We start from the raw sequence: 21,662 nt of genomic DNA on the forward strand, positions 1-21,662 counted from the left end.
TTTCAGTTAGCGGAAACGGATAGGTACTCCTACGCTCAGCTCAGACACTGGTGCTCGCACCCACAGACTCGAGCGGCAGCCACAAGACCCCTTACCTCACTGGAACTGACGGTGAGCGACCTACCGGCCCGGGGGAAAATATCGACCCTGTATAGGCTACTACAGGAGGGCCCCCTCCAGTCGAGGCCTTCCTACATGTCCCAATAGGAAACGGACCTCGGACACGCCATTGAGGACCATACATGGGTAGACATTTGGACAAGAACGCGGACGCCTTCCCGCTGTATAACCAACAGGGAGTGTACCCATAAACTACTCCTGCGCTGGTATTAACCCCCTCTACGCCTTCATCACTTCCAACCAGCACTAAAACCTCTCTGTTGGTGACTTTGCGGCCTCCCAGGATCCTACTTCCACATGTGGTGGACCTGCCCCCGGGTGCAGGAGTTTTGGTCTCTCTGTCTAGCCACCATTGAAGACGTCACCCAGGCGATCATTCCGCTCACGCCCGAACAGGTCCTTTTAGGGATTCCATTGTCAGGCTCATACCCGCGGTCGGGGAGAAGAGCGGCCCTGATATCCCAGTTCCTATTAGCGGCTAAGATCACGGTGGCCCGCACCTGGAAGTCCGCGGACGGACCCTTGATGGCCCTCTGCTGGGTCAAACTTTGGGATATTTTAATAGTTGAGAAAGTCACGGCAGCCAGGGCGGGACTGCTTCATCGTTTTCGGGATATCTGGGAACCAGTGCTAGACTATGATCGGAAGTATCCGGCCCTGACCTACAAACCGCGCCTGATCGCAAGGGCCCTTCACGCTACGGAGGACCCACCAGTGCCGCCGAGCCAGTCTGACTAAGGCCGAGAACTATGCTTGCTGGGGAACATACGGGGTGGGTGACGGGGACTCTGGATTACATGACTTGAGATACTATATGTAATGTCTTTGTATAATCTCTCCTGTGTGTCGATTGATAAATAAACAAATTAAAAAAAAAAAAAGTATGCAATCAAGACCACGTGGCAGCATGGCAAATGTCCCGAACAGGGACCCCCTGCCCCCTTTGAAGGGCTGTGGAAGCAGATACTCCCCTGGTGGAATGGGCCCCGATACCCGGTGGGGCTACTTTTCCCACCGAATGATAGCACTAAGAGATGCATAAAATGATCCAGCATGAGATGGTTTGTTTAGTAATTGCAAGACCTTTGCAGGAAAGAGAATGGGCGACAAACAACTGGTCCGTCTTTCTGAACTCCGCTGTGCGGGCAGCATAAAAGCTCAAGGCTCTTTTAGGATCGAGACGGTGAAAGCACTCTTCCTCCTTAGAGGAGGAGGATAGAACACTGGTAAATCAATAGACTGTGAAAGGTGAAATTCCGAAACAACCTTCAGAAGGAACCCTGGTCTGACCTTAAGAGGTACATTCGCTCTGAAGAAATGCAAAAAGGGGGCTTGCAGCATAAGAGCTGGAGATTGCTAATCCTCCTGGCTGATGTGATCAAAAAGGCTGTCATAAGGGACAACAACCTAAGTGAACAAGAATGCATAGGCTCAAACGGAGCTGCCATAAGAAAGGTGAGAACCAGGTTAAGGTCCCAATCCGGAAAAACAAAGGGAGTTGGCCGGAATTTGTTAAGAAGGCCCTTCAGGAATAGGGCCATGATCATTATGGTGAAAAAGGAACCTTGATCCGGGGCCCTTTTAAACACATAAAGGGACGATAAATACCCCTTGACAGTTGCAGCCTGAAGGCCAGCAAAGGCTAGTGACAGAAGGAACGCCATATCCGTTGTGGTAGGGCAAGAGATGGGGCAAGAGATGGGGCCAACCTTGCGCTCCCAACACTAATCTTCTCCACCTGCACACATACAGAGATCTGCGTGCAGCCAGCAACACCTCAAGTACTTTCTCGGAGCAGTGCCAGTCATCATAACTTATCTGCTCAAAAACCACACCTGTAGGTTGAGGGAAGTATCCGACCCTCCGACTGGGTGAGGAGATCTGGCTGCTGAGGCAACTGGTGAGGTCGAACAGATGGACAGATCTTCCTGGCACACTTCCCACTCATGCGAGACCGTGCTCTGCCTGCTCAGAGCATCCGCCAAACTGTTCTCTGCCCCCGCCAGATGAACAGCCGAGACCGAGATTTGATTCTCTAGCAAGCAGAACCACAGTTGCATCGCTTCTGTGCAGAGGGGAAGGGAATGCACTCCACCTTGCTTGTTCAGGTAGTGCATGGACACTGTGTTGTCCGTTAGAATCAGGACATGCTTCCCCTTGAGCGATGGGGCAAAGGCATTAAGCGCTAGCCTGATGGTGCGCAACTCCAGCCTGTTGAAATGCCACCTGGCTTCTGATGCAGTCCAGAGGCTGCTCACCTGCAAATCCTCTCAGTGAGTGCCCCTACCCTTCAAGGTCGCATTCGTGACCACTCGTGTCTGAGGAGAGTTTTATGTTGTCTGGAAAAACATCAGACAAATAGCAGTGCACACAATAAAGGGGAAAACAACACATTCCTTTATGTATTATGTTGATATATGATTGAATATATTCTACAACCTATAATTCACAATGAATTCTGAGAGTGTTAATTAAACTGAATACATTTGTGATTATTGGTCACATATCTTTATTTACTTTTCTTTTTGATGAAACCATAAATTGTCTTTTTTTAACATTACTCTGAAATTTCACTGAGGGAATGTGTTATTTTCCCCTTTATTGTGTGCACTGCTATTTGTCTGATGTTTTTCCAGACAACAAAACTCTTTCCAGTTATAGTGCATTCTATCCCTATAGCCAGGGTTAGATTTAGCAGTTGCACCTTAAATCTTGACTTAATATACATTTAATTTATTTAACTCCCTCCATTCTTCGATTCTCACTCGGGTCTGAGGCCAAGGAGGCCAGAAGGGTTCATCCGCCCTAAGATTCCTACACGTGTCCCACTAACCGAGTTCGCAAACTACCTGGCTGGACACCCTGATACAATCCGAGAGAGCTCCCAGATACTGAGACCACTGGTTTCGTAGGAGCCACTGAAGGGATCTCATGCGCAGTCTGGCCTCTGGCACTAGAAAAATGCAGGAGGCCATGTGGCCCAAAATGTGGAGAAAGGAAGCCGTTGGTAAGGTGGCGTGGTTCCGGAACAACTGGACCATCTGTATATGTTGCCGGCTCTCTCCTCAGGAGGGAAGGCATTGCCGGCCCCAGTGTCTAGGACTGCTGCGATGAACCAGAGCCTTTGGGCCGGTGTCATGTGGGACTTCTTTTTTTTTAAACTTGAATTTTATTTATTTTAACATTGGAATTGAACATACAGGTGGAGATGTATTATGCATTAATAATTACATCCGACAGTTAACCCATTCCACCTAGACAATGCTTAACAACAATAACATGTTCCGTTCCAATAAAAGGAAATTGAGGGGCCCACCCCTTTCCTCCCTCCCCCCTCCCAGCTCTTAAGTCTTCTATATTCGTGGCATTGCTGTGGTGAATCGTAGTGGGCTGCGTGACGTTCATCTCTGGTCCTCCTTGGATCATGGAGCACTAGTGGGGACTGTGACAGGCATGGATGGTCGGCAGTGAATCATGTGTTTTTCGGTTCTTGTTGGCACAGACTGGTTGCTAATTGTCTTGTTGCGTCGTTTCGTCTGTGGCTGGACCTGCGACGTAATGTTCAGTAAAGTCGGACCAGGCTTCTTTATGTCGTGCGGCTTTGTCGACAAATACGGGTATTGCGTTTCTCTTCGTTGCTCTCCCGTTCGCTTGCGTGGGTTTAGATAGAGTGGAGGTCTTGCTGTCGTACAGAGGAGGGCACATGCCCCACAAGTGGGGGCCCAACCCTCTGTGGTGGCTTCGGTGCAGGGGCGAGCTCTCTGCCCCGACTGCTGGGGTCTTGACAGGGGAGTTCAATCAAGGCGATGTGAATGGTGTCCCAGGCGCGAGTAACATGTGCAGAGGCATCAGCTACGATGCCCTTAGTTGGGGAGTTAAGTTCGTGCCTCGTCCAGCAGATGAGAAGTGTCCTTTTGGCACTGTGTATTGCCCTGTGGGGGGATCAGACAACTGTAAGGTCTCCTATGGCGGTGCGTGGGCGAGGTTATACCTCTGCAGGGGGGTGCTTGGCAGGTCCTCTTCAGGAGATTGTGGGGTCAATCCCCGTGATCGGAGGGGTGGCGTTGCACCAGGCTGGCTGGCGGGGACCTGTGATTGACAGCAATGTAAAAGTCATAGGACTCTGTGGTGCCAGGGGGTAGGCCTGGGGTGTTGGAGTGCAGGACCACAGTGGAGGCCCGTGCCCGCTGCCTCGTGACGGAGTGTCTGCTCTGTAGGTCTCAGGACTGTGGTTACGGGGGCCCACGGGGGCCTTCTGGAGCAGGGGGAGGGCAGGGGCCAGGTTATCTGGGCCGGTGCATGTGGGCGTATTACGGGATGTGCGGGAGGCCGCAGGATGCCTTCCTGGGCCCGTGCTCCTTGCGCTGTCATTCGGATGGGGCGGGGAGGGGAGTCCCTCCCCTGTGGGCGGAGCAGCGTTGCCCGAGTGTCAGATCGGGGCCGGGAGCGCCTCCGGGAGACAAGGCATAGGGTTTGTGGGACTGCCCTGTGTGTTACGGGGTGGGGGGAAGGCACTCACCCGTGTGATTGCTGCTCTTCGTTCGGTGCGGTGTCTGGGACCGACACCATGTAGGCCCCAGCACGGAGAGGGCAGACACTTCCCCTTATGCCCGGGGTCCTCTCAATCCGCGGGGGCCGCAGGACAGGCCGGGGGGGAAGCAGTTGCCGAGCGAACCGCAGCGTGGCTCGCTGTCTCCGCGGGAGGAAGCAGGCGGAGCTGGTTGTCTCAGGCCTCCGCAGGCCGTGGGCCTCAATCAAGGTGCTGCTCGAAAGACCGAGAGGGGGAGGCACGGGCCGGGAGACTTTTCGCGTGGTAGACAGCTCCGATTTCATCCGGATTTTCGCCCAGTGGATGGGGGTCCGGTTCATGCAGCCTGGGCAGCCGTTGTTGCGCGGGTAGGGGGGTCAAAAGTGGGGGCTCAGGTCACTTTTGAGGTCCGTGGGTCGGAGCTCACATGGAGGAGTTCCACATCTGTGCGCCCCCTGGTGGCCAACTATGTGGGACTTCTTTAAGTTCAGGGAGAAGCCCAGCCTGTGCAGTAGCAGACAGGTGTCTTTCAGGTGAGTCAAAACCTGTCACGCTGACTTCCCCCGGATCAGCCAGCCGTCCAGTTACGGGAATATGTGGACTCAGGATCTCCTGAGGTGAGCCGCGACTGACACCATGAGCTTGGTGAAGACCCTTGGAGCAGAGGTCAACCCTTTGAACTGATAGTGCTTGTCCCCAATGAGGAGCCACAGGACTTTCCTGTGCTTCTGATGTATGGGCACATGGAAATAGGCATCCTGCAGGTCTATGGACACTAGCCAGTCCTGAAGCTCGGGAGCGTGGAAAGTGTCTCTCAACGTCACCATTCTGAATCTGTCTTTTCTCAGGAACTTGTTTACAGCCCTGAGGTCCAGAATGGGATGGAGACCTCCTCCTTCCGGGAATACCAGCCCGACACTCTCTGATCAGGTGGCACATCATCCATGGCACCCTTCGACAACAGGGCTCTCAGTTCTTCCTGGAGCTCCTGTCCCGGTTGGATCGGTGAAGATGGGGGTCTGTCCAGAGGTTTTCTTAAAAAGGGCAGACAATAACCCCATCAAATTAACTGCAGGGCCCAGGCATTGGAGGTAATCTCCTGCCACTGAGACCAATGCCCTGCCAAACGGCCACCAACTAGTACGTCGTGGGCAGGGAAAATCAAAGCAGTTTCGGAGGCGTTGTTGCCCCAGCCGCAGCTGCTGGCCCTTAGAAGCTCCTCTGCTCCTTCCGGGACGCAAGAAACACCTCTGCTCCTGCTTGGCTTATGGGGGCTGCGCTTTCCTGCTATAGGGCACATAGAGCCTATAGGCTCTGCCTCTAGAGGCAAAGCTGAAAGAGCCATCGGCTTAGCAGCAATTTTAGACTCCTTAAATTGCTCCAAAGAGTCCGAAGAGCATCTCCCCCTCAAAAGGCATGTCTAGAAGGCGGTTTTGTACATTTGGGGAGAAGCCGGAAGTTTTCAAATAGGCCTGCCTTCCCATAACTACTGCCGACCCCATGGAGCGGCCAGCCAACACAGTCAGCAATATCCAGGCTTGTTTGCAAGGACTGCTTGGCAGTTTCCATCCCATCCTCCACCAGCTGTATAAATCCATTCCGCATAAGACCTTCCAGGACGTATTCTGCTGCATGCTCGACAGCCTTCCACAAACCGTAGGAGAATTTAGCGAAATTGCAAGCTACGTTTGTGGCGTTCAGAGTCATGCTGCCTGAGGTAAAAACCTTCTTGGCCAAAGTGTCAATCCTTTTCCTTTCCCTGTCTGTAGGAAGATTTGATGTGGATGCCGCGGGCCTGGCGGATATAGTGGCAGCCTGAACTACCAGCCCTTCCGTGGAAGGATGTGTTGAGAGGAAGGAAGGGTTCACCCTCTCGTAGGCCTGTTGTTCTCTGTAACATTGGTACTCGCAGGGGGCAAAGTGCATGGATTTCGCCAGGTCAAAGGGTCAGCTATGGTCTGATTTAAGGGCATGTTGTGCTCAATAGCCGGGCCCTCATCCAGGATATCTGTAAGGTCATACCCTTGATGGGGAGTGGCGGACGACTTGAGGCTGAGGGTGTTGACCACTTTCTCTACTAATATCCTAAACTTGACATAAGAGTGAATGCAGGGTTGTTTTTGTTGCATCACAAGGTCTGGAGATGTTTCCAACTGACATCTTGAAGGCCCTGAGCAAGTACCATCAAATTGTCTCGAATAGTCGACACCGCCTGAACCCACGAAGATGGAGTCAACCTCTTTGCACTCCTCGGCCTGATCAGCACCGAAAATCAATCGAAAAAGCTTGTCCGCGATAGCGGTTGAAAGGCGCCGACGTTGCTGGTCGACGTTGAGGGCTTATCCTTCGGCTCCGTAGCTCTGAATGCCGAGGCAGAGGGCTTAGTCACTTGTAGCGGAGTACTAGAGGTCCATGGATTGGGTACCGGCACTGATAGCTCCAACGGGCGATGGGCGCCGTGGGTGAGGCTTCTAGAGGGTGATTTCCGCGCCTCGTGGGGCAGTTAGTGCAAAAGCTCTGTCGGCGCCAAAGGCATCGACTTCCTGGCAAGCGTGTGGTTGAGGGTACCGAGCGCTGCTTTTGCTGCCGAGAGCTGCCGGTCGGGAATGGGAGCCGCCCCAACAGCCGCCTGTTGTCGAAACATGACAAGCATTTCTTTTTTTAAATGAATCCCACTCTTCGCGAGTGGTCGGTCCCTTAGAGGGCTTACCTCGCTCTGAGGAAGAATCAGCTTCCTGCTGGTGGTGGCGTCGCTTCTTTTTCCGTGAGGAAGAAGTTGAGGAATGGCTTCTGGAGTGGGACCTCTTTTTAGTTTTCTTACAGTGCTGGCCCTCGTCGTGACGAGTGGGCTCCTCAGCCTCGCCCTCAGACGACCGGATGAGAGACCGCGCCGGAGACTTCAGCGACCGTCAGCCCAGGGCCAGCTTACTGGCTCTGTCTCGCAGTGACTTGGGTTGCATCTTGGCGCATTACACACAGGCCTCCGAGTCGCGAGTGGAACTCAAACACCATAAACAGACGACGTGTGGGTCCGTCACCAACATTTTGGCCTCGCAAATGGAGCACCGCTTGAAACCCGAGATCCGATGCAAAGACATGTCGAGGTTAATAAAAAAATGTTAGTGAAAACATCGAGTGAAACTCGAGTATGTTCCCGATGCAGCGTGCGAGCGCGTGGGAAAAAGGAACTGAGGCATGGGGCGTAGTGACGTGGTATATGTATGGCGCCTGACATCACTTCCGGAGACGATGATAGACCACCGCGCAAGACGGATCGACAATCGAGTCGAGGTCCACTACGCCCCCTGTGAAAAATATTTCTGAGCAGCAAAGCTGGACAAGGGATATCAATCAAGATGAGGAATTTGTGGGAGAAAAGCAATCCAGTGAAATCAAGTTACTCCATTATGATTTAGGGTGGAAAGCGGGCTGAAACCTGTCTGTCATTCCATACCGCTACTGTTTGTAACTCAGGAGTCCCTTCTGGGGATGACTCCGGGGCAATCGGTCCTGCAGTTTGGGAGAAAACACTTGGTTGTGGACTGGATGCTTGCCGTCCTTCTGCGATTTGGAGTTTGGTGCAGCGACCACATATGTCTTGAACGGGTCCAAAGCCTTGCAGGGGGTTTTTAACAGATGAGTTCCCCCTTTATAGTACACCTTGAATTGCGCGTGGTAAAACAGAGTGTACTTAATGACCAGAGGGTGCAGCTTCTTCTTGATTGAACCAAAATGATTCTCTAGCTCTCTGCACTTCTCTAGTATAATCCGGAAAAAAGGCCATTCTGGATCCATTGTACGTGATCGGGCCGGTGGCGCGTGCAGTCTACAGCAGAGCGTCATGGTCCCTGTAATTCAACAGCTTAGCAATTACTGTGTGCGGGGGAGCCACCGCTATGGGACGACCCACAGGAATCCAGGGAGCTCTTTCAATGGAGAAGAAGTTAGAAAGTTTCTTTGGCACCATCAGATCAGTCAACCCTTGTTCCAGGAAAAGCTCCATTCAGAGTCCTCCTCCTTTTTCGGGAAGTGCCAGGATGCAGAGATTGTTTCATCGAGAACGACCCTCTTTATCTTCCGTCTTGCTCTCAAGCGTTCTAAGTTGCTTGAAACCGTTACCAGCTGAGCTTCCATTTCCTTGATGGTATCTTCTGAATACAAGATGCGCTTATCCGCCTCCCTGACGCTCAAAGATAACTTGCGCAAGTTGTGTCTCATCAGGGACACCTCCAAGGAAAGCCCATATTTTTTTACCTCCATCATGGTTCTGGATTCTGCAATGGCGCCCATTATGTCCCGAAGAGAGATGGGGGACTCCTGTGCGTCTGTACCGGTAGCCGCACCAGCAAGGGTTTGAGATTTGAAGAGTGGTGTGTCGCTCACTGTATATTGGTGCACCTTATTTTGCATTCCAGGCATCTTCAACTCATCTTTTGCCATGGTCATGGGAAGCTGCAGTCAGTATCGAGGGCCACGTGTGTGTGCAGCACTTTTAAAGGTGAAAGGTAGGTACCAGAGTAGAACCATGAACCGCCACGTGCCACCACAGACGCACAACTGAAAAATGCTTGTGGTTGCTGAAGAACGGAATAATGTGTAGGAGGCAGCCTCTTTTAAAGGCTCAGTAACTGTCCTTGTAAATTATGAAAGAGTCAATTAAATGCGACCCTTATGTTCCATCCATGAAAATCAGACTGTGTGTCAACCAGACTTGCCCCAGGTCCCTCAGCTCAAGGGGGAACGGGTGGAGAAAGAGGAGCCACCTCTACCCGGGACACACAGAGACCCGAGCACAGCCCAGCCACGAGCGATCACAGACAGTCTAAGTCATCATACACAGGAAGACACTGTCTTCCTTTGCCGAGACACATCCACTTATATAGAGCAGCAACCCACCAAGAGTGTGGCAAACAGAGCTCCGTACCGTTCCTGCCACTGGCCGCCACCAGCAGGGCCTCCAGTGACCACCAGCGCCCACGGCAGCAGGTCCCCTTACCGCCAAGTGCTGCCTCAGGTCCCCAGCGGTTGCACAATCAGGCTCAGAGCATCTTCACTCCGGCAAGAGCCGATCTCATGTCATGATCTGCCGGGCCGCCTCAGGTGATCGGGTCTACGGCCCCCACCCCAAGATGGCACGTAGTCTCCAAAGCATTTTGGGACGGCACCTCTCCCTCCATTTCTCCCCCACCCCATCCTCACCCTTCACCCCTTCCGTTTCCCTCCTCCTCCTCCTACCCATCCTCCATCTTCCTCCTAGCTCTACTACACTTCTCTCCCCCTTCCCTTCTGTCTAATTGCTCTACATACTGTTTTGTTGGCTGATTCAAAATTGTAATTTGCTTCTACTGTTACTGTTATTTTGTTATGTTAAATGTATCCTGTTGTTGTTAAATGTGCAGCGCTTTGGTGTAAAGCGCTATATAAACCTAATAAATACAACTACAAATACCTCAAATTATGGTTTTCCATCGCTGATTTCAATCAGGATGGCAACGGACCCATACAGAGACACTGCGCTTTACTGACTGTGCAGTTTTGTGCAAAATATAGCGGTTCCACAGGATATAAATAGCAGGATACTTAAAGCCCCGACTGAGCTAACAGAGCGCACTTCCTCATCAGTATGCTGCTCACCAGCGCCCCACAGATACATGTGGTTGATGTATGGTTATGTTAATATTGGGATAAAAAAGGATCTTTTCGTGATATTTGTTCAGCATTATGTTATCTATAGTAATGAATATAAACAGTACACAGATTCCTATATTTAAAAAGAAATGGTGTGTATATTTCTATTATGTCAGCCATGAAAATGTGCAGAGAAGCACAAAGCAGGTATTAACTGGATGGTGGTTAAACTTGTTATTTGATAGTTGTACTTGTCACTTGAAGGATGGATGTTTGTGTTAATTGTCATTCACCAATGGCATTGGGGTCTTTGTAAAAGTCTGTAAAAAAACAGGTGAACAATGTTTATAACAGTTTTTCTTCAGAGGATATTTGCATAAACATATTTTTTTGTGCACTAGTGCTCAGTCAAGTCCTTCTCTCTCTGTGTTATTTAGTAGAAGGTGGAACTGGCTAGTTGTTTGCTTTATGAGTTTGGAGCTCACTAGCTAGAGTCCTTGCCCCTTGTTGAAACGCAACATGCATCATCTCTATAATTTAGTAGGAAAGGCATCATGTAATTAGCTGGATTCTAGGTTTTCCTTTTTATTTACAACTTGTTGCATAAAAAATGAAAAGGTCATAAAATATTTACATGTTATAATATATGAATAGATTAAATGGTAGAAATTGAGTTTTGTAAATGTTTGGTAGGAATCGCTTGAAGAATAAAGGAAGACTATAATCAAAGGGTGGGGGACTAGGGGTACGTTTGGGGGAAAATATACTCATAGGTGAGGAGACAAGTAAAGAACATATGTTAAACGTCAGTGTAACACTTATCCACTGTACAAAACATATAGAGTACACTGAAGGGTAAGTATGGTGCCATCCCCATTCCTGGTGTCCCCAGAACTCAATTGGGGATTTGGAGGAATTATCGCAGGTATTAATGCAGCCTATGGTAATTCCTCGAGTTTTTGCCGGCAACGTGGATGCGATAGCTGCAGCCAAAACTGGAATTATCGCCACCACTTTGGCAATGAAGAAAAGCATCTGTAAAGCGGCAGAAAAAGAATTATCACCACGTTACTCCTACTTTTTACTGCACCCTTGAACTCGTAATAAGGCCCAATATGTGGTGGTTATTTGTGAATGTCTGTAAATCACAAATGTGCAACTTACTGTCCATTCCTTCTTCTCTTTTTTTCAGCTCTTTGTACTTCTGATTCTTCTCCCCTGCAAAAGATACAAACTTAATCAACCTTGGTATGAAAAACATATTTCACACTAAACCTTTCATTCACTAGATCGCACAGATTTTGTGGTATGGCTCAACAATCTTCCTGAATACAAGATGAGTGTGTACCACTCACAGCATTTAGTAATAATCTCTGTCCTTTCATTCCAGCTGGAAGCTAGATTTGTAAACTAGCTGCTAATGAAGTTTTTCCAGACTAACTATTTTAAAACAACATTAAAGGTAATCAACACAATAATAACAGTTTCCATGATCCCTGGGTATTACAATATTTCTAATATCTTAAACATGTGACTTAATTCCGCCAATTGGAACCATCTTTCCTCATGAAACCTTCCTGGCTTCGTCACTGGGAAAGTCCCTGACAAGTCCGTAGCAAAATCAAACAGAAAATATAATGAAGGAACTAGGCTCTGCGGAAACTCAATTTTCAATCACTGCCCGATGCGTCATCCTTCCTCACCTTTACTACAGCTTAACCACCTTTCTATCAAGACGTTTGATATAGTACGTGTATAATGGGGGGCATAAAGAAGTGTGCCAAAAATGTTGCCACAGCAGCATCATGCTACAAATGCTGTAAATAAACATGGTAACCCTTGGCATACAATGTTTTAGGCCAATTCATTTCACTTAGTCCATCATACAGAGACAAAACGAACACCACATTTTAGCACTCATTTTAGTTATTCTGGGTGTGATGATGCTCTACTCCATGTCGAACAGAAACTAAAATTCTCAATGTTATTCTTGAAAATTGTAATTCTATGGCAGCACTGGAGGCGAGTCTTCTGCTTGTTTACAGCTCACACACCACCAACAAAGTCAGCGGTTTGATAAACTTGAGAAAACAAATCTGTAGAGTCTGATTTACTGGGCCATACTGCCACCTTCATGATATCTTACAAACACACAGCCACTAAGAAGCCATTACCCTTCTGGCAGTGGGTGCACCAAAGTAACTTTTATCTATCCCAGCTCGAGTTCGAGTCCAAGACATCCAATGAGCAAGAGCAGGGGAGGTAACAGCATTGTGAGTTGTTCCTATTGCTGTGAGCAACTGCCCTCTGTGGGCATTGCAAAGGGGGGCTGAGGCCACTTTATATGCTTTAATGCAGCAGACAACGTCCAACTTGGTATGCTCAGGGAAAATAGTATCTGAGCCCACTCTGGTGTTGAACTCCGTAAGTAAAACCTGCTGTAAGGGATAAAGAGTAAGACTCAGACACAATGGCATGTTACGTTTGAATTATAGACTTATTTGCAGAAAATAAAAAGGGTTGGGAGAAATCCTATCTATCCATAATCCTAAGAGGGTTTCCCTGCCTCAACAAAACAAAGAACGTCTGGGTTAGTATGTTCAACAAAGCAGCATCCTCCGTGCTTTGTCCAAAAATCCTAAACTGACCCTTACACTCTAAATTCAATATAACGTGTACAACAGTATTCTGGTAAGCTATGTAGCTTTCTTTCAAAGTTCTCAACACACTTTTTAGTATACTAGAGGTGGAGCAAGGCTTCTGCACCAGTAAAATTTAATTAACATATCAGGTGTGTGGTATGTTCCTCAAAGAGAAAAATGAAGGCGAAGAGGTATTTTCTGATTTACAAGATTTGTTGTTTATTATTCAAACAAAAAGAAATAATCCCTCTTAAAGACTGTTCATACACAGTATTCAGTTCCTCATGCACAATAATTCCTATTGTTCAAACATATTGAAAGTCCTCTGGTTCCTATTATTTAAACATAATGAAGGTCCTCTACACATGTTTCACCATTTGGTTGTTGTGGCTCATCAGGAGGGGGTGAAAAAAATATAATATTCTAATGTCTTGATTGTTTGTAAAGTATCTCAGCCAGTTATTGGCATTGGAAGATTGTATTTATATCTAATATAAAATCAAACAAACATCTGGTCAGCAATAAGATAGATTGTACTGTTTAAAGTTGGTCATGCTGGAATAAGTATTCCAACTAAGATTGTAGTTATGCTGGTGCCAACTCATCCTCAAGGTTCCTTATTGATAACATACTTAGAAGGGATTTTCTTCTTTTAAGATAGGTGACCCTGTATGGATAAATACTATGTGTCAGGTCATATGTAAGTTGTATTTGGATGTTTAAGATGATTAAAGTTTAGAGCAGAGATGAAAATATTCTTTACCTTAAGAATGTTGGACTGAATATAATAGTTCAGCCTTAAAACGGGATCCTAGAACGCTGATCCTAGTGGATTCATCATTCTAAGATGGCCGCCTGTATTTGTTTACGTGTGTGAGGTCATGGCAAACTAGTAGGAACGCAATGACATCACCGCACTGGTGTACATGTCGGCCATGTTTTAAATTTGTATATACATTTATGTGAATAAGTGTCTAAATAATTGTTGTTGCAACAACTTGCATTTATCAACTAGGGCTCAGTTGTGATTACTTGGGTCTTCGATTACATTAAATGTTTGTACATGCATAATAATGTCACTGCACTCATACGTGCAGTGACTACTTTGTGATGCAGCCAAAAAGAGCTTAAAGGCATGGTCTAGTAAAAATGTTTATTGTCCCTACGGGTCGGCCATGTTTTTTTAAGCCGAAGTGGCTCGATTTTAGAAAACTTTCCTATGGACCTTAATCGAGTTTTCGTCCATTAAACGCACGCGAAAACAAGCACAGGGAGCCGCTATTTACTGATAATCCTATCTTTTCCCCCATCGCCCTGGCTGACCTGCTTTTGCGGCACTAAATCAATTCCCCGCCCCTGAGCCTGTCATCAGCAGACTCGTACCGCCCATTTCCCAACGCCAAAGCACGTCTCGTGTCAACATTCGCTGCGCTTCAGCTAATGACGTGTCGCCATGGAAATGGCAGGACGCCTCTTTCCTCAATAAGTATAAACAGACCGTTTCACAACACACAGCAGCAGATTTTCGATTCCATTCCTCTCTCTGTGTTACTTTGAGTATTCTGTGACTCGTTTCAGTGCTCTGGTCAGCTACCTTCGCCGCTTGTAGCCCGTGTGAACAGATACCAGTACCACCGCTATAAATTATTTTAGTTTGTTTAACACACAATGGCTACAATAATGCCCTACATGTACGAGCCCGAGTATACAGAGGAGGAACTACTGGAAAGGGAAGCACGCGAAAACAATGGGGATTCGGACGGCAGTTGGCAGGACGAATCAACAGATGAAGAGCTTGGGCCTAGTTGAATGGACGGCGTCTCCACCTGGTGCACATGCAATCGGTGCGAGCTAATGCCAACTGAGGACGAGAACTGCTGCTGCCGAGAAAACTTGGGATGCTTGGCCTACATTTCGGAAGGCGAGCCACGACCGCAATGCATCACCGAGCTGCCAGACTTCAGGGCATCCTGCCTCACACGGGCCGTGTTGAGAATAATGATGGTGCTTATGCACAAACTTCACGCAACTGTTCGTCCTCGTAATCCAAGTAACGAGTAAGTATACTCTGCTTGTCATGCCACTCCTATTTCATGTTCTTCTACTATATGCAAAATTACATCTACATATCATTGTAACGCATGTAAGTCGTTCAATAGTGTGCATTGTCTAGATAGCATTTGTCCGTGCAGAATGCCATTAGTTACAAGAATTGTCATTGAAAACAAACGTTTATTAAACTTATCTTGGTCATTTAAAAACAGTTTTTTTCATTCCTTTTCACAGGTGGTACAGGCTGGTGGCCTATCGTTCCTTTACATGGTGGCTCCACGGGAGGCTTGGGCACCGCGTTCGAAGAGTGATACCCGCCTGTGCCGTTCGTGCCATTAGAGAAACGTTCCCGAGTGACAGCGGTCAGTACAGGGGATTTTCTCTCGCTGTGCTGCAACCTGAACTGTACAATGTTTAAAGTCTTGTATTTTTGTGTCATCAAAATAAGATACAAAATAAAACACCACATATATTTTAACAACGGTTGTTTCGATTTTTTAAATGAATCAAGTGTGTCTCCATTCACGGATGGACGTCAGACATCTGTGCTCCGAATGGGTGAAGGTCTGGTCGCTGTGAAGCAGGGTGGTCACTATCTATCTAAGCCAACATAACATATTCTCGATAATGCATGCACTAAATAACACTTGTTCAAAGTCTTTCAGTGGGTTATGTCTCTATAAAAGTCACACATATGTCTATACTAACAATTACCATTGGATTATACAGGCCTTGGGTCTTGACCACTATAATACACCGGTTGAAGTGTGGGTCTGTGCTCACAAGAATCACCGGTATGTGGTATTTGTTATTGATAAGCAACGATATACTATCATTGATTTAAAGACGATATACTATATATTGATATAAAGGCGGTTCGCGCCGGTGGATGCGTGCTGGCATGGGGGGCTGTCAGATGCGAAAGGCCAAGGTGCCAAACTACATGTACACTTCAAAAGGTGTCCCACGTCAAGGGGCCATCGGTCACATGGCCTCCTCAGACCCCGTGTCTCCAGCCAGGCCTCCCCTTGAAGCAGGCCGCCCCCCTAAGACCACGACATACATACGTCATTCATTCACAAACACACCCCTGTTTCTAATACTTTATAAACCACTTGATCTGTCTCATGAGAACATCTTTGTGCTTTGCAAGTCAACTCCTGAACGTGTTACCTGGCAACCACTGAGATCTACGCTAATCTGCTCGTCGTCGTGCTATCCGTGAACTTCTGTGACCGCTTAGAGCAGGCTTGACCAACCTTTTTGAATGTGGGGCCGAAGCATGAACTTTTTCTCACCCGGTGGGCCGGCGAGCCAAAAGTCAACACCCTCACCCAAAGCAGTATATTCAAAATCGATGGTGTGTGTCCTTTGACACAATGGCATCACAGGCAGTGATAGCCATGCAGTCCCAAAGATGTGTCCGGGACAGTGATCAAAGGTTAGTTTGTCGTCATTTCTTCCACCAGTGTGTGATGTGAAACGGTGGAGGCGACCGAGCGTAACGAGGGAGCTATAACAATCTAGGGAGGGTTTCCGCCACCCCCCCCCCGAAGATTTTTTTCTAAATATGGTGCTGAAATGGTGCATTTTACAGCAGGAAAAGTGGCCAAAAAGCCATATATTTAAAATCAGTTCTAAAGGGGAACATGTACATTCCATGTCACCAACAGCAGACAAGAACATTGTAGAACACAACACATTTTAATGATCAATGTGTCCACAGTGTAATACAGCACTGTCAATGATATAACACATTGTCATGCTGGTTGTGCCCAAAATATGCCTCTGTAGCAACATGTCTATGCTGGTTGTTCCCAATTTAGGACAGCATTGTCCTGTACAAAGCATGTTTGATGCTGCCTGAGCATGTGCAGTGTGCCCAATACATATGCCAGCTTATCTCTGTAATACACAATCATTACTTCTTTGTTAATGATTGATGCTGCCTGTGCTTGTGGCACAAGAAACCTCAACAGGCAAGGAGACAGATGTTCCAGTCTGGTTTTCGGGCTCAATTTAACGCTCACTTGTGGACCTGTACGCCTTTCTGGTGGGCTTCCTTTTGGGGGGCTGCATGGAAGGGTGATGGACCGCTTGTTAGGGGGATGAGGGATGGTGCTGTGGCCCCAGTTGTGGCTGTGGCAGGATTCTTTGTAGCTGCCTGCTATATCGCGAACAAGGTCCTGCTCCTTGTATGGAGCTGGACAAGTGAGGCTCTGCTGTATCTGTTCTTTATGTGCTGTCCCCTCCCCATCACTGGTAGTTTGTTCCAGGTGTGGCTTGTTCCCAGTGAGAGGATGGTTTGTTTAGCCGATTGGGTTCACTTTTTTGAATGGCCCTTTTAGCACACAGAAATAACACTAATTCACGTGCAATGGTGTTGCATTATTAGCAAGGTATATTTCATAAGTGTTAATTTGGGGCGCAAAAGCAAGGCGTACATTGAACCCTGTAATCCACTCAGTTAAGCAGCCTTGTCTTCATGCCTGCTTTTCATGGCATACATGTAGCTGTTGAGATTGCAAGCAGGAACGCGAAGCAGGGTGAAAGGAAAAGGCTTAACACGTGTAGTATGCCTTGCCTTTAAGCTCTGGGGTCTTGAACAATTACTCCTAGGTGGGGCAAACCTAATCCAGAGGCAAGGGAGCACTAACAGGCAATAACCTCCTAGCAGTAAAGAGCTGGAGGGAGAGTGAGACTGGGGATTAGGAGGGAGGAGAGTAAGAAAGAGTGAGGAATGAGGCTGGGATTATCTTCACTTCAGCCTTCTAAGGTTCGCACAGCTGCAGCCCATCAATCTTAATGCATGTCCCCATTTGCCACTAATACACACATTGCTGAAAACTCCCAACATTTCTAAAGGGGCGCGGGAGGCCATGCCCCCAAGAACCAGGGTATGACCACAAATAGGCACGTGCACCAAAATAGCAGTGCACCACATTCACAAAGCACAATTCTGGATCTGTCACAAATACCGACAAACGTGGAACTAATAAATAAACTGGGCCGTGGCCTGTTACTGCCTCTGGTGCCCCTTCCAGGGGGCACCAGAGGTAGTAACTGTGCTCCGCCACGCACGGCCTGGTTTATTTATTTATTCATTCAATGTTTGTCGGGTCCGTTGACCCGATTAATTTATTTCCGCAATGTTGGTCGGGGGCACCAGACGCAGTAACAGCCCCACGCCATGGCACAGAATTCGGGTCCACGGACCCGACAAACAATCTGGGGAAAAAATGCAGTGGGCCTGTAACTGCCTCTGGTGCCCCCTTTCGGGGGGCACCAGAGGCAGCAAGAGTGCTCATCCAATCACGGCCAGGTTTATTTATTTATGTATTCAATGTTTGTCGGGTCCGTGGACCTGATTAATTTATTTATTTCCGCAATGTAAGGTCCAACCAACATTGCGGAAATAAATACATTTATCGGGTCCACGGATCCGACAAACAATTAACAAATAAATAAATAAACGGGGCCATGGCCTGTTACTGCTTCTGGTGCCCTCTTGCAGGGGGCACCAGAGGCAGTAACAGCCCCCGCGGCACAGAATTCGGGTCCGAACAAATGCACTGGGCCTGTAACTGCCTCTGGTGCTCCCTTCCAGGGGGCACCAGAGGTAGTAACAGTGCTCATCCAATCACGGCCAGGTTTATTTATTTATGTATTCAATGTTTGTCGGGTCCGTGGACCCGATTAATTATTTTATTTCCACAATGTTGGGTCCAACCAACATTGCGGAAATAAATAAATTAATCTGGTCCACGGCAAACAATTAAATAAATAAATAAACGGGGCCGTGGCCTGTTACTGCCTCTGGTGCCCCTTTGCAGGGGGCACCAGAGGCAGTAACAGTGCTCATCAACACACGGCCTGGTTTATTTATTCATTCAATGTTTATCGGGTCCCTGGACCCGATTAATTTATCTCCGCAATGTTGGTCGGGGGCACCAGACGCAGTAACAGCCCCACGCCACGGCACAGAATTCGGGTCCACTGACCCGACAAACATTCTGGGGGAAAAAATGCACTGGGCCTGTAACTGCCTCTGGTGCCCCCTTCCAGGGGACACCAGAGGCAGCAACAGTGCTCATCCAACGGTGCCGTGCGTGGCGAGGCACTGTTACTGCCTCAGGTGCCCCCTGCAATAGGGGCACCAGAGAGGCAGTAACAGGCCACGGCACAGTTTATTTATTTGTTTGATGTTTGTCGGGTCCGTGGACCCGATTAATTTATTTATTTCTGCAATGTTGGTCGGGCCCAACATTGCGGAAATAAATAAGTTAGTCGGGTCTACGGACCCGACAAACATCAAACAAATAAATAAACAAACTGTGCCGTGGCCTGTTACTGCCTCTGGTGCCCCTTTGCAGGCGGCACCAGAGGCAGTAACAGTGCCTCGCCACGCACGGCACCGTTTATTTATTTATGTAATGCTTGTCGGGTGTGTGGACCCGATTAATTTATTTCCGCAATGTTGTGTGGGCCCAACATTGCGGAAATAAATAAATTAGTCGTGTCCACGGACCCGACAAACATTGAACAAATATATAAATAAACTGGGCCGTGTATTTTTAAAAAAAAATAAACATAGAAAGAAAAATTTACCAGGCCTCGCTTGGTCCCCGGTGTGATGCTGGGCTGGGTTGGAACAGAAGTGTGAAGGTGGAACCCATGCCAGCTTGTTTGTTTGGATTTCCTTTCTTTGTTTGTTCAGCCTCGCGGGCCACATGAAATGGCACGGAGGGCCGCATTGTGGCCCGCGGGCCGTATGTTGGACAACCTTGGCTTAGAGCAAACCCATCAGTGTGCTACCTGTGGCCACCCACCTATTCTCCTGCAACATACTGCTCTGCTTGCTGAATCCAACTGTTTGTTGGTCAAGGTAAGGCCATGTATCCTAGTCATATTTCGCAGATTTTTAAATTTCTATCTATTTGCGAGTTGAGTACACAATAGTGCTAGGTTCATTGGTCTCATTGCTATTGACTTGAGTTTCCATTGCTATGCTATCAATAGATCTATTTATTTTCATCTGTGTCTATTGTCATCGAATTGCACCCTTCGGGGGTCCAGTCTATAATGTAAGCATGTTTCCTTCTCGTGCAATACAGAACATCCAAGGGATGAGTCACATGTTCAGTTTTTAGTCACATCATTTATACATTTCTGCAACTTATGCAAATACTAAGCCGCACATAATGAACTGGTATAGTTCCTGCGACCAAAACAAACCTTGCATTGATCATTGTATGATTCATTTACTTTTGTATCAAATCTTTATTCTTGAAGATTGTATAATAATGTCGATATTTACTTTTCAGATTTATCAACAATGCCTGCCTGTTCGATTAGCGGTTGCCCTTCGAAGACCCATGATAAATCTGAAGGCACTACAATGCATGTATTCCCGAAAACTGTTGATCGAATAAGAGAATGGGTCAGACATTGCGGATATCCACTGGATGAGCTGGAAAGTAGAGTCCAACAAGTCTTACAGGACAAGAGGGGTGATCGATACCGCATCTGCAGCCGGCACTTTTCCTTGGACATGTACACAACATCTTGGGTAACAAAGAAGAATAAACGGCGAACGACACGGAAATTGCTCGAAAACGCTATTCCCACTCTATTCGTCCACATTCCGCCACCGGTGAGTCAAGTGTCCGGATTTAGCTTTAGGCCTTGCGGTAGTGTGTAGGTATCTGAACGGATTAATTGATATTGTAGGTGTTCTATCCCTTGTAATAATTTCGATATTGATATGAGTGTATAGTTTTTTGAATAATGACATTTACCAATATATTCTTTTTGGATTTCATAACCCACAAACGCAATGTATACATATGGGAACAGGGAACTGTGCTGTATTGAGCATTTTACAAGTATTCTGTCGCCTTACATGGCTCTTTTTAATATTGGCATTTCATTATCAATCATTAATTTACCTTTACAACTTCTTGACTATCCCTTGAATCTGAAGCAAGAACATTCTACATCCTTGACGTGGTCGCAGTTATCAACCACTTCTAGCGCGTATCAGGTAATCTTACTAGGCTAATCCGCTACAGACTTGTTTTATGCATGTCAAGTAATATTTTTATTTTATCGTGTAATCATTTTACCAAATGTTTGGTTAGTGCTTTCCAATTGATATACACCTTAGTTATCGTCCACTGGTGTTTGTTTTCAGTTATAATTAGTGTTATCCATACTAATGCAAGTCTTTCAGGGAGATGCTGAAGCCTCCGCCACATCTACAACATTTCTAGATGTTCTTCAACAGCAGGAGGTATGGACACTGACAGCTCCATCGAGCGTCATCATCAGAGCTGGAATTCTTGTAGTTTGATTGTTCTACACAATGTTTCATTCGTGGTTAGCCATTGATATGTACCTGTGCTGAAGACCCCAGGTGTGTGTTATGTTTTCACTATTGCAATCCTCACTAATGCAAGTACTATGTTTCAGGCAGTTGATGGAGCGTCAACCCCTGCACTTGATGCAGAGCCTGACATTCAAGTAAATCCAGGGGAAGTGGAAGCGGGACCATGCGTATACGAATCGGCACAACAGCTTTCGGAAGTGCGCACTACATTTGCAACATCCATAGATATTCTTCAGCAGCAAGAGGTATGGATAATGACAGCTCCATCATGCGTGATCATATAACGTGATTCCATTTGCTATAC

General features: G+C 47.4%; 1 protein-coding gene across 1 annotated transcript in view; it reads right to left on the reverse strand.

Moving 5' to 3' along the window:
* The window catches only part of IFT74 (intraflagellar transport 74), a 1,698,810-nt gene that overhangs the window by 393,602 nt on the left and 1,283,546 nt on the right, over nucleotides 1-21,662 (reverse strand). Inside the window, exon 14 of the mRNA XM_069630923.1 lies at nucleotides 11,441-11,494. Coding sequence (XP_069487024.1) covers nucleotides 11,441-11,494 — 54 coding nt within the window. The remainder of the gene's footprint in view (nucleotides 1-11,440; nucleotides 11,495-21,662) is intronic.

The sequence above is a fragment of the Ambystoma mexicanum genome, chromosome 6q, assembly GCF_040938575.1.
Source record: "Ambystoma mexicanum isolate Mex_15411 chromosome 6q, UKY_AmexF1_1, whole genome shotgun sequence".
Classification (NCBI taxonomy): domain Eukaryota; kingdom Metazoa; phylum Chordata; class Amphibia; order Caudata; family Ambystomatidae; genus Ambystoma; species Ambystoma mexicanum.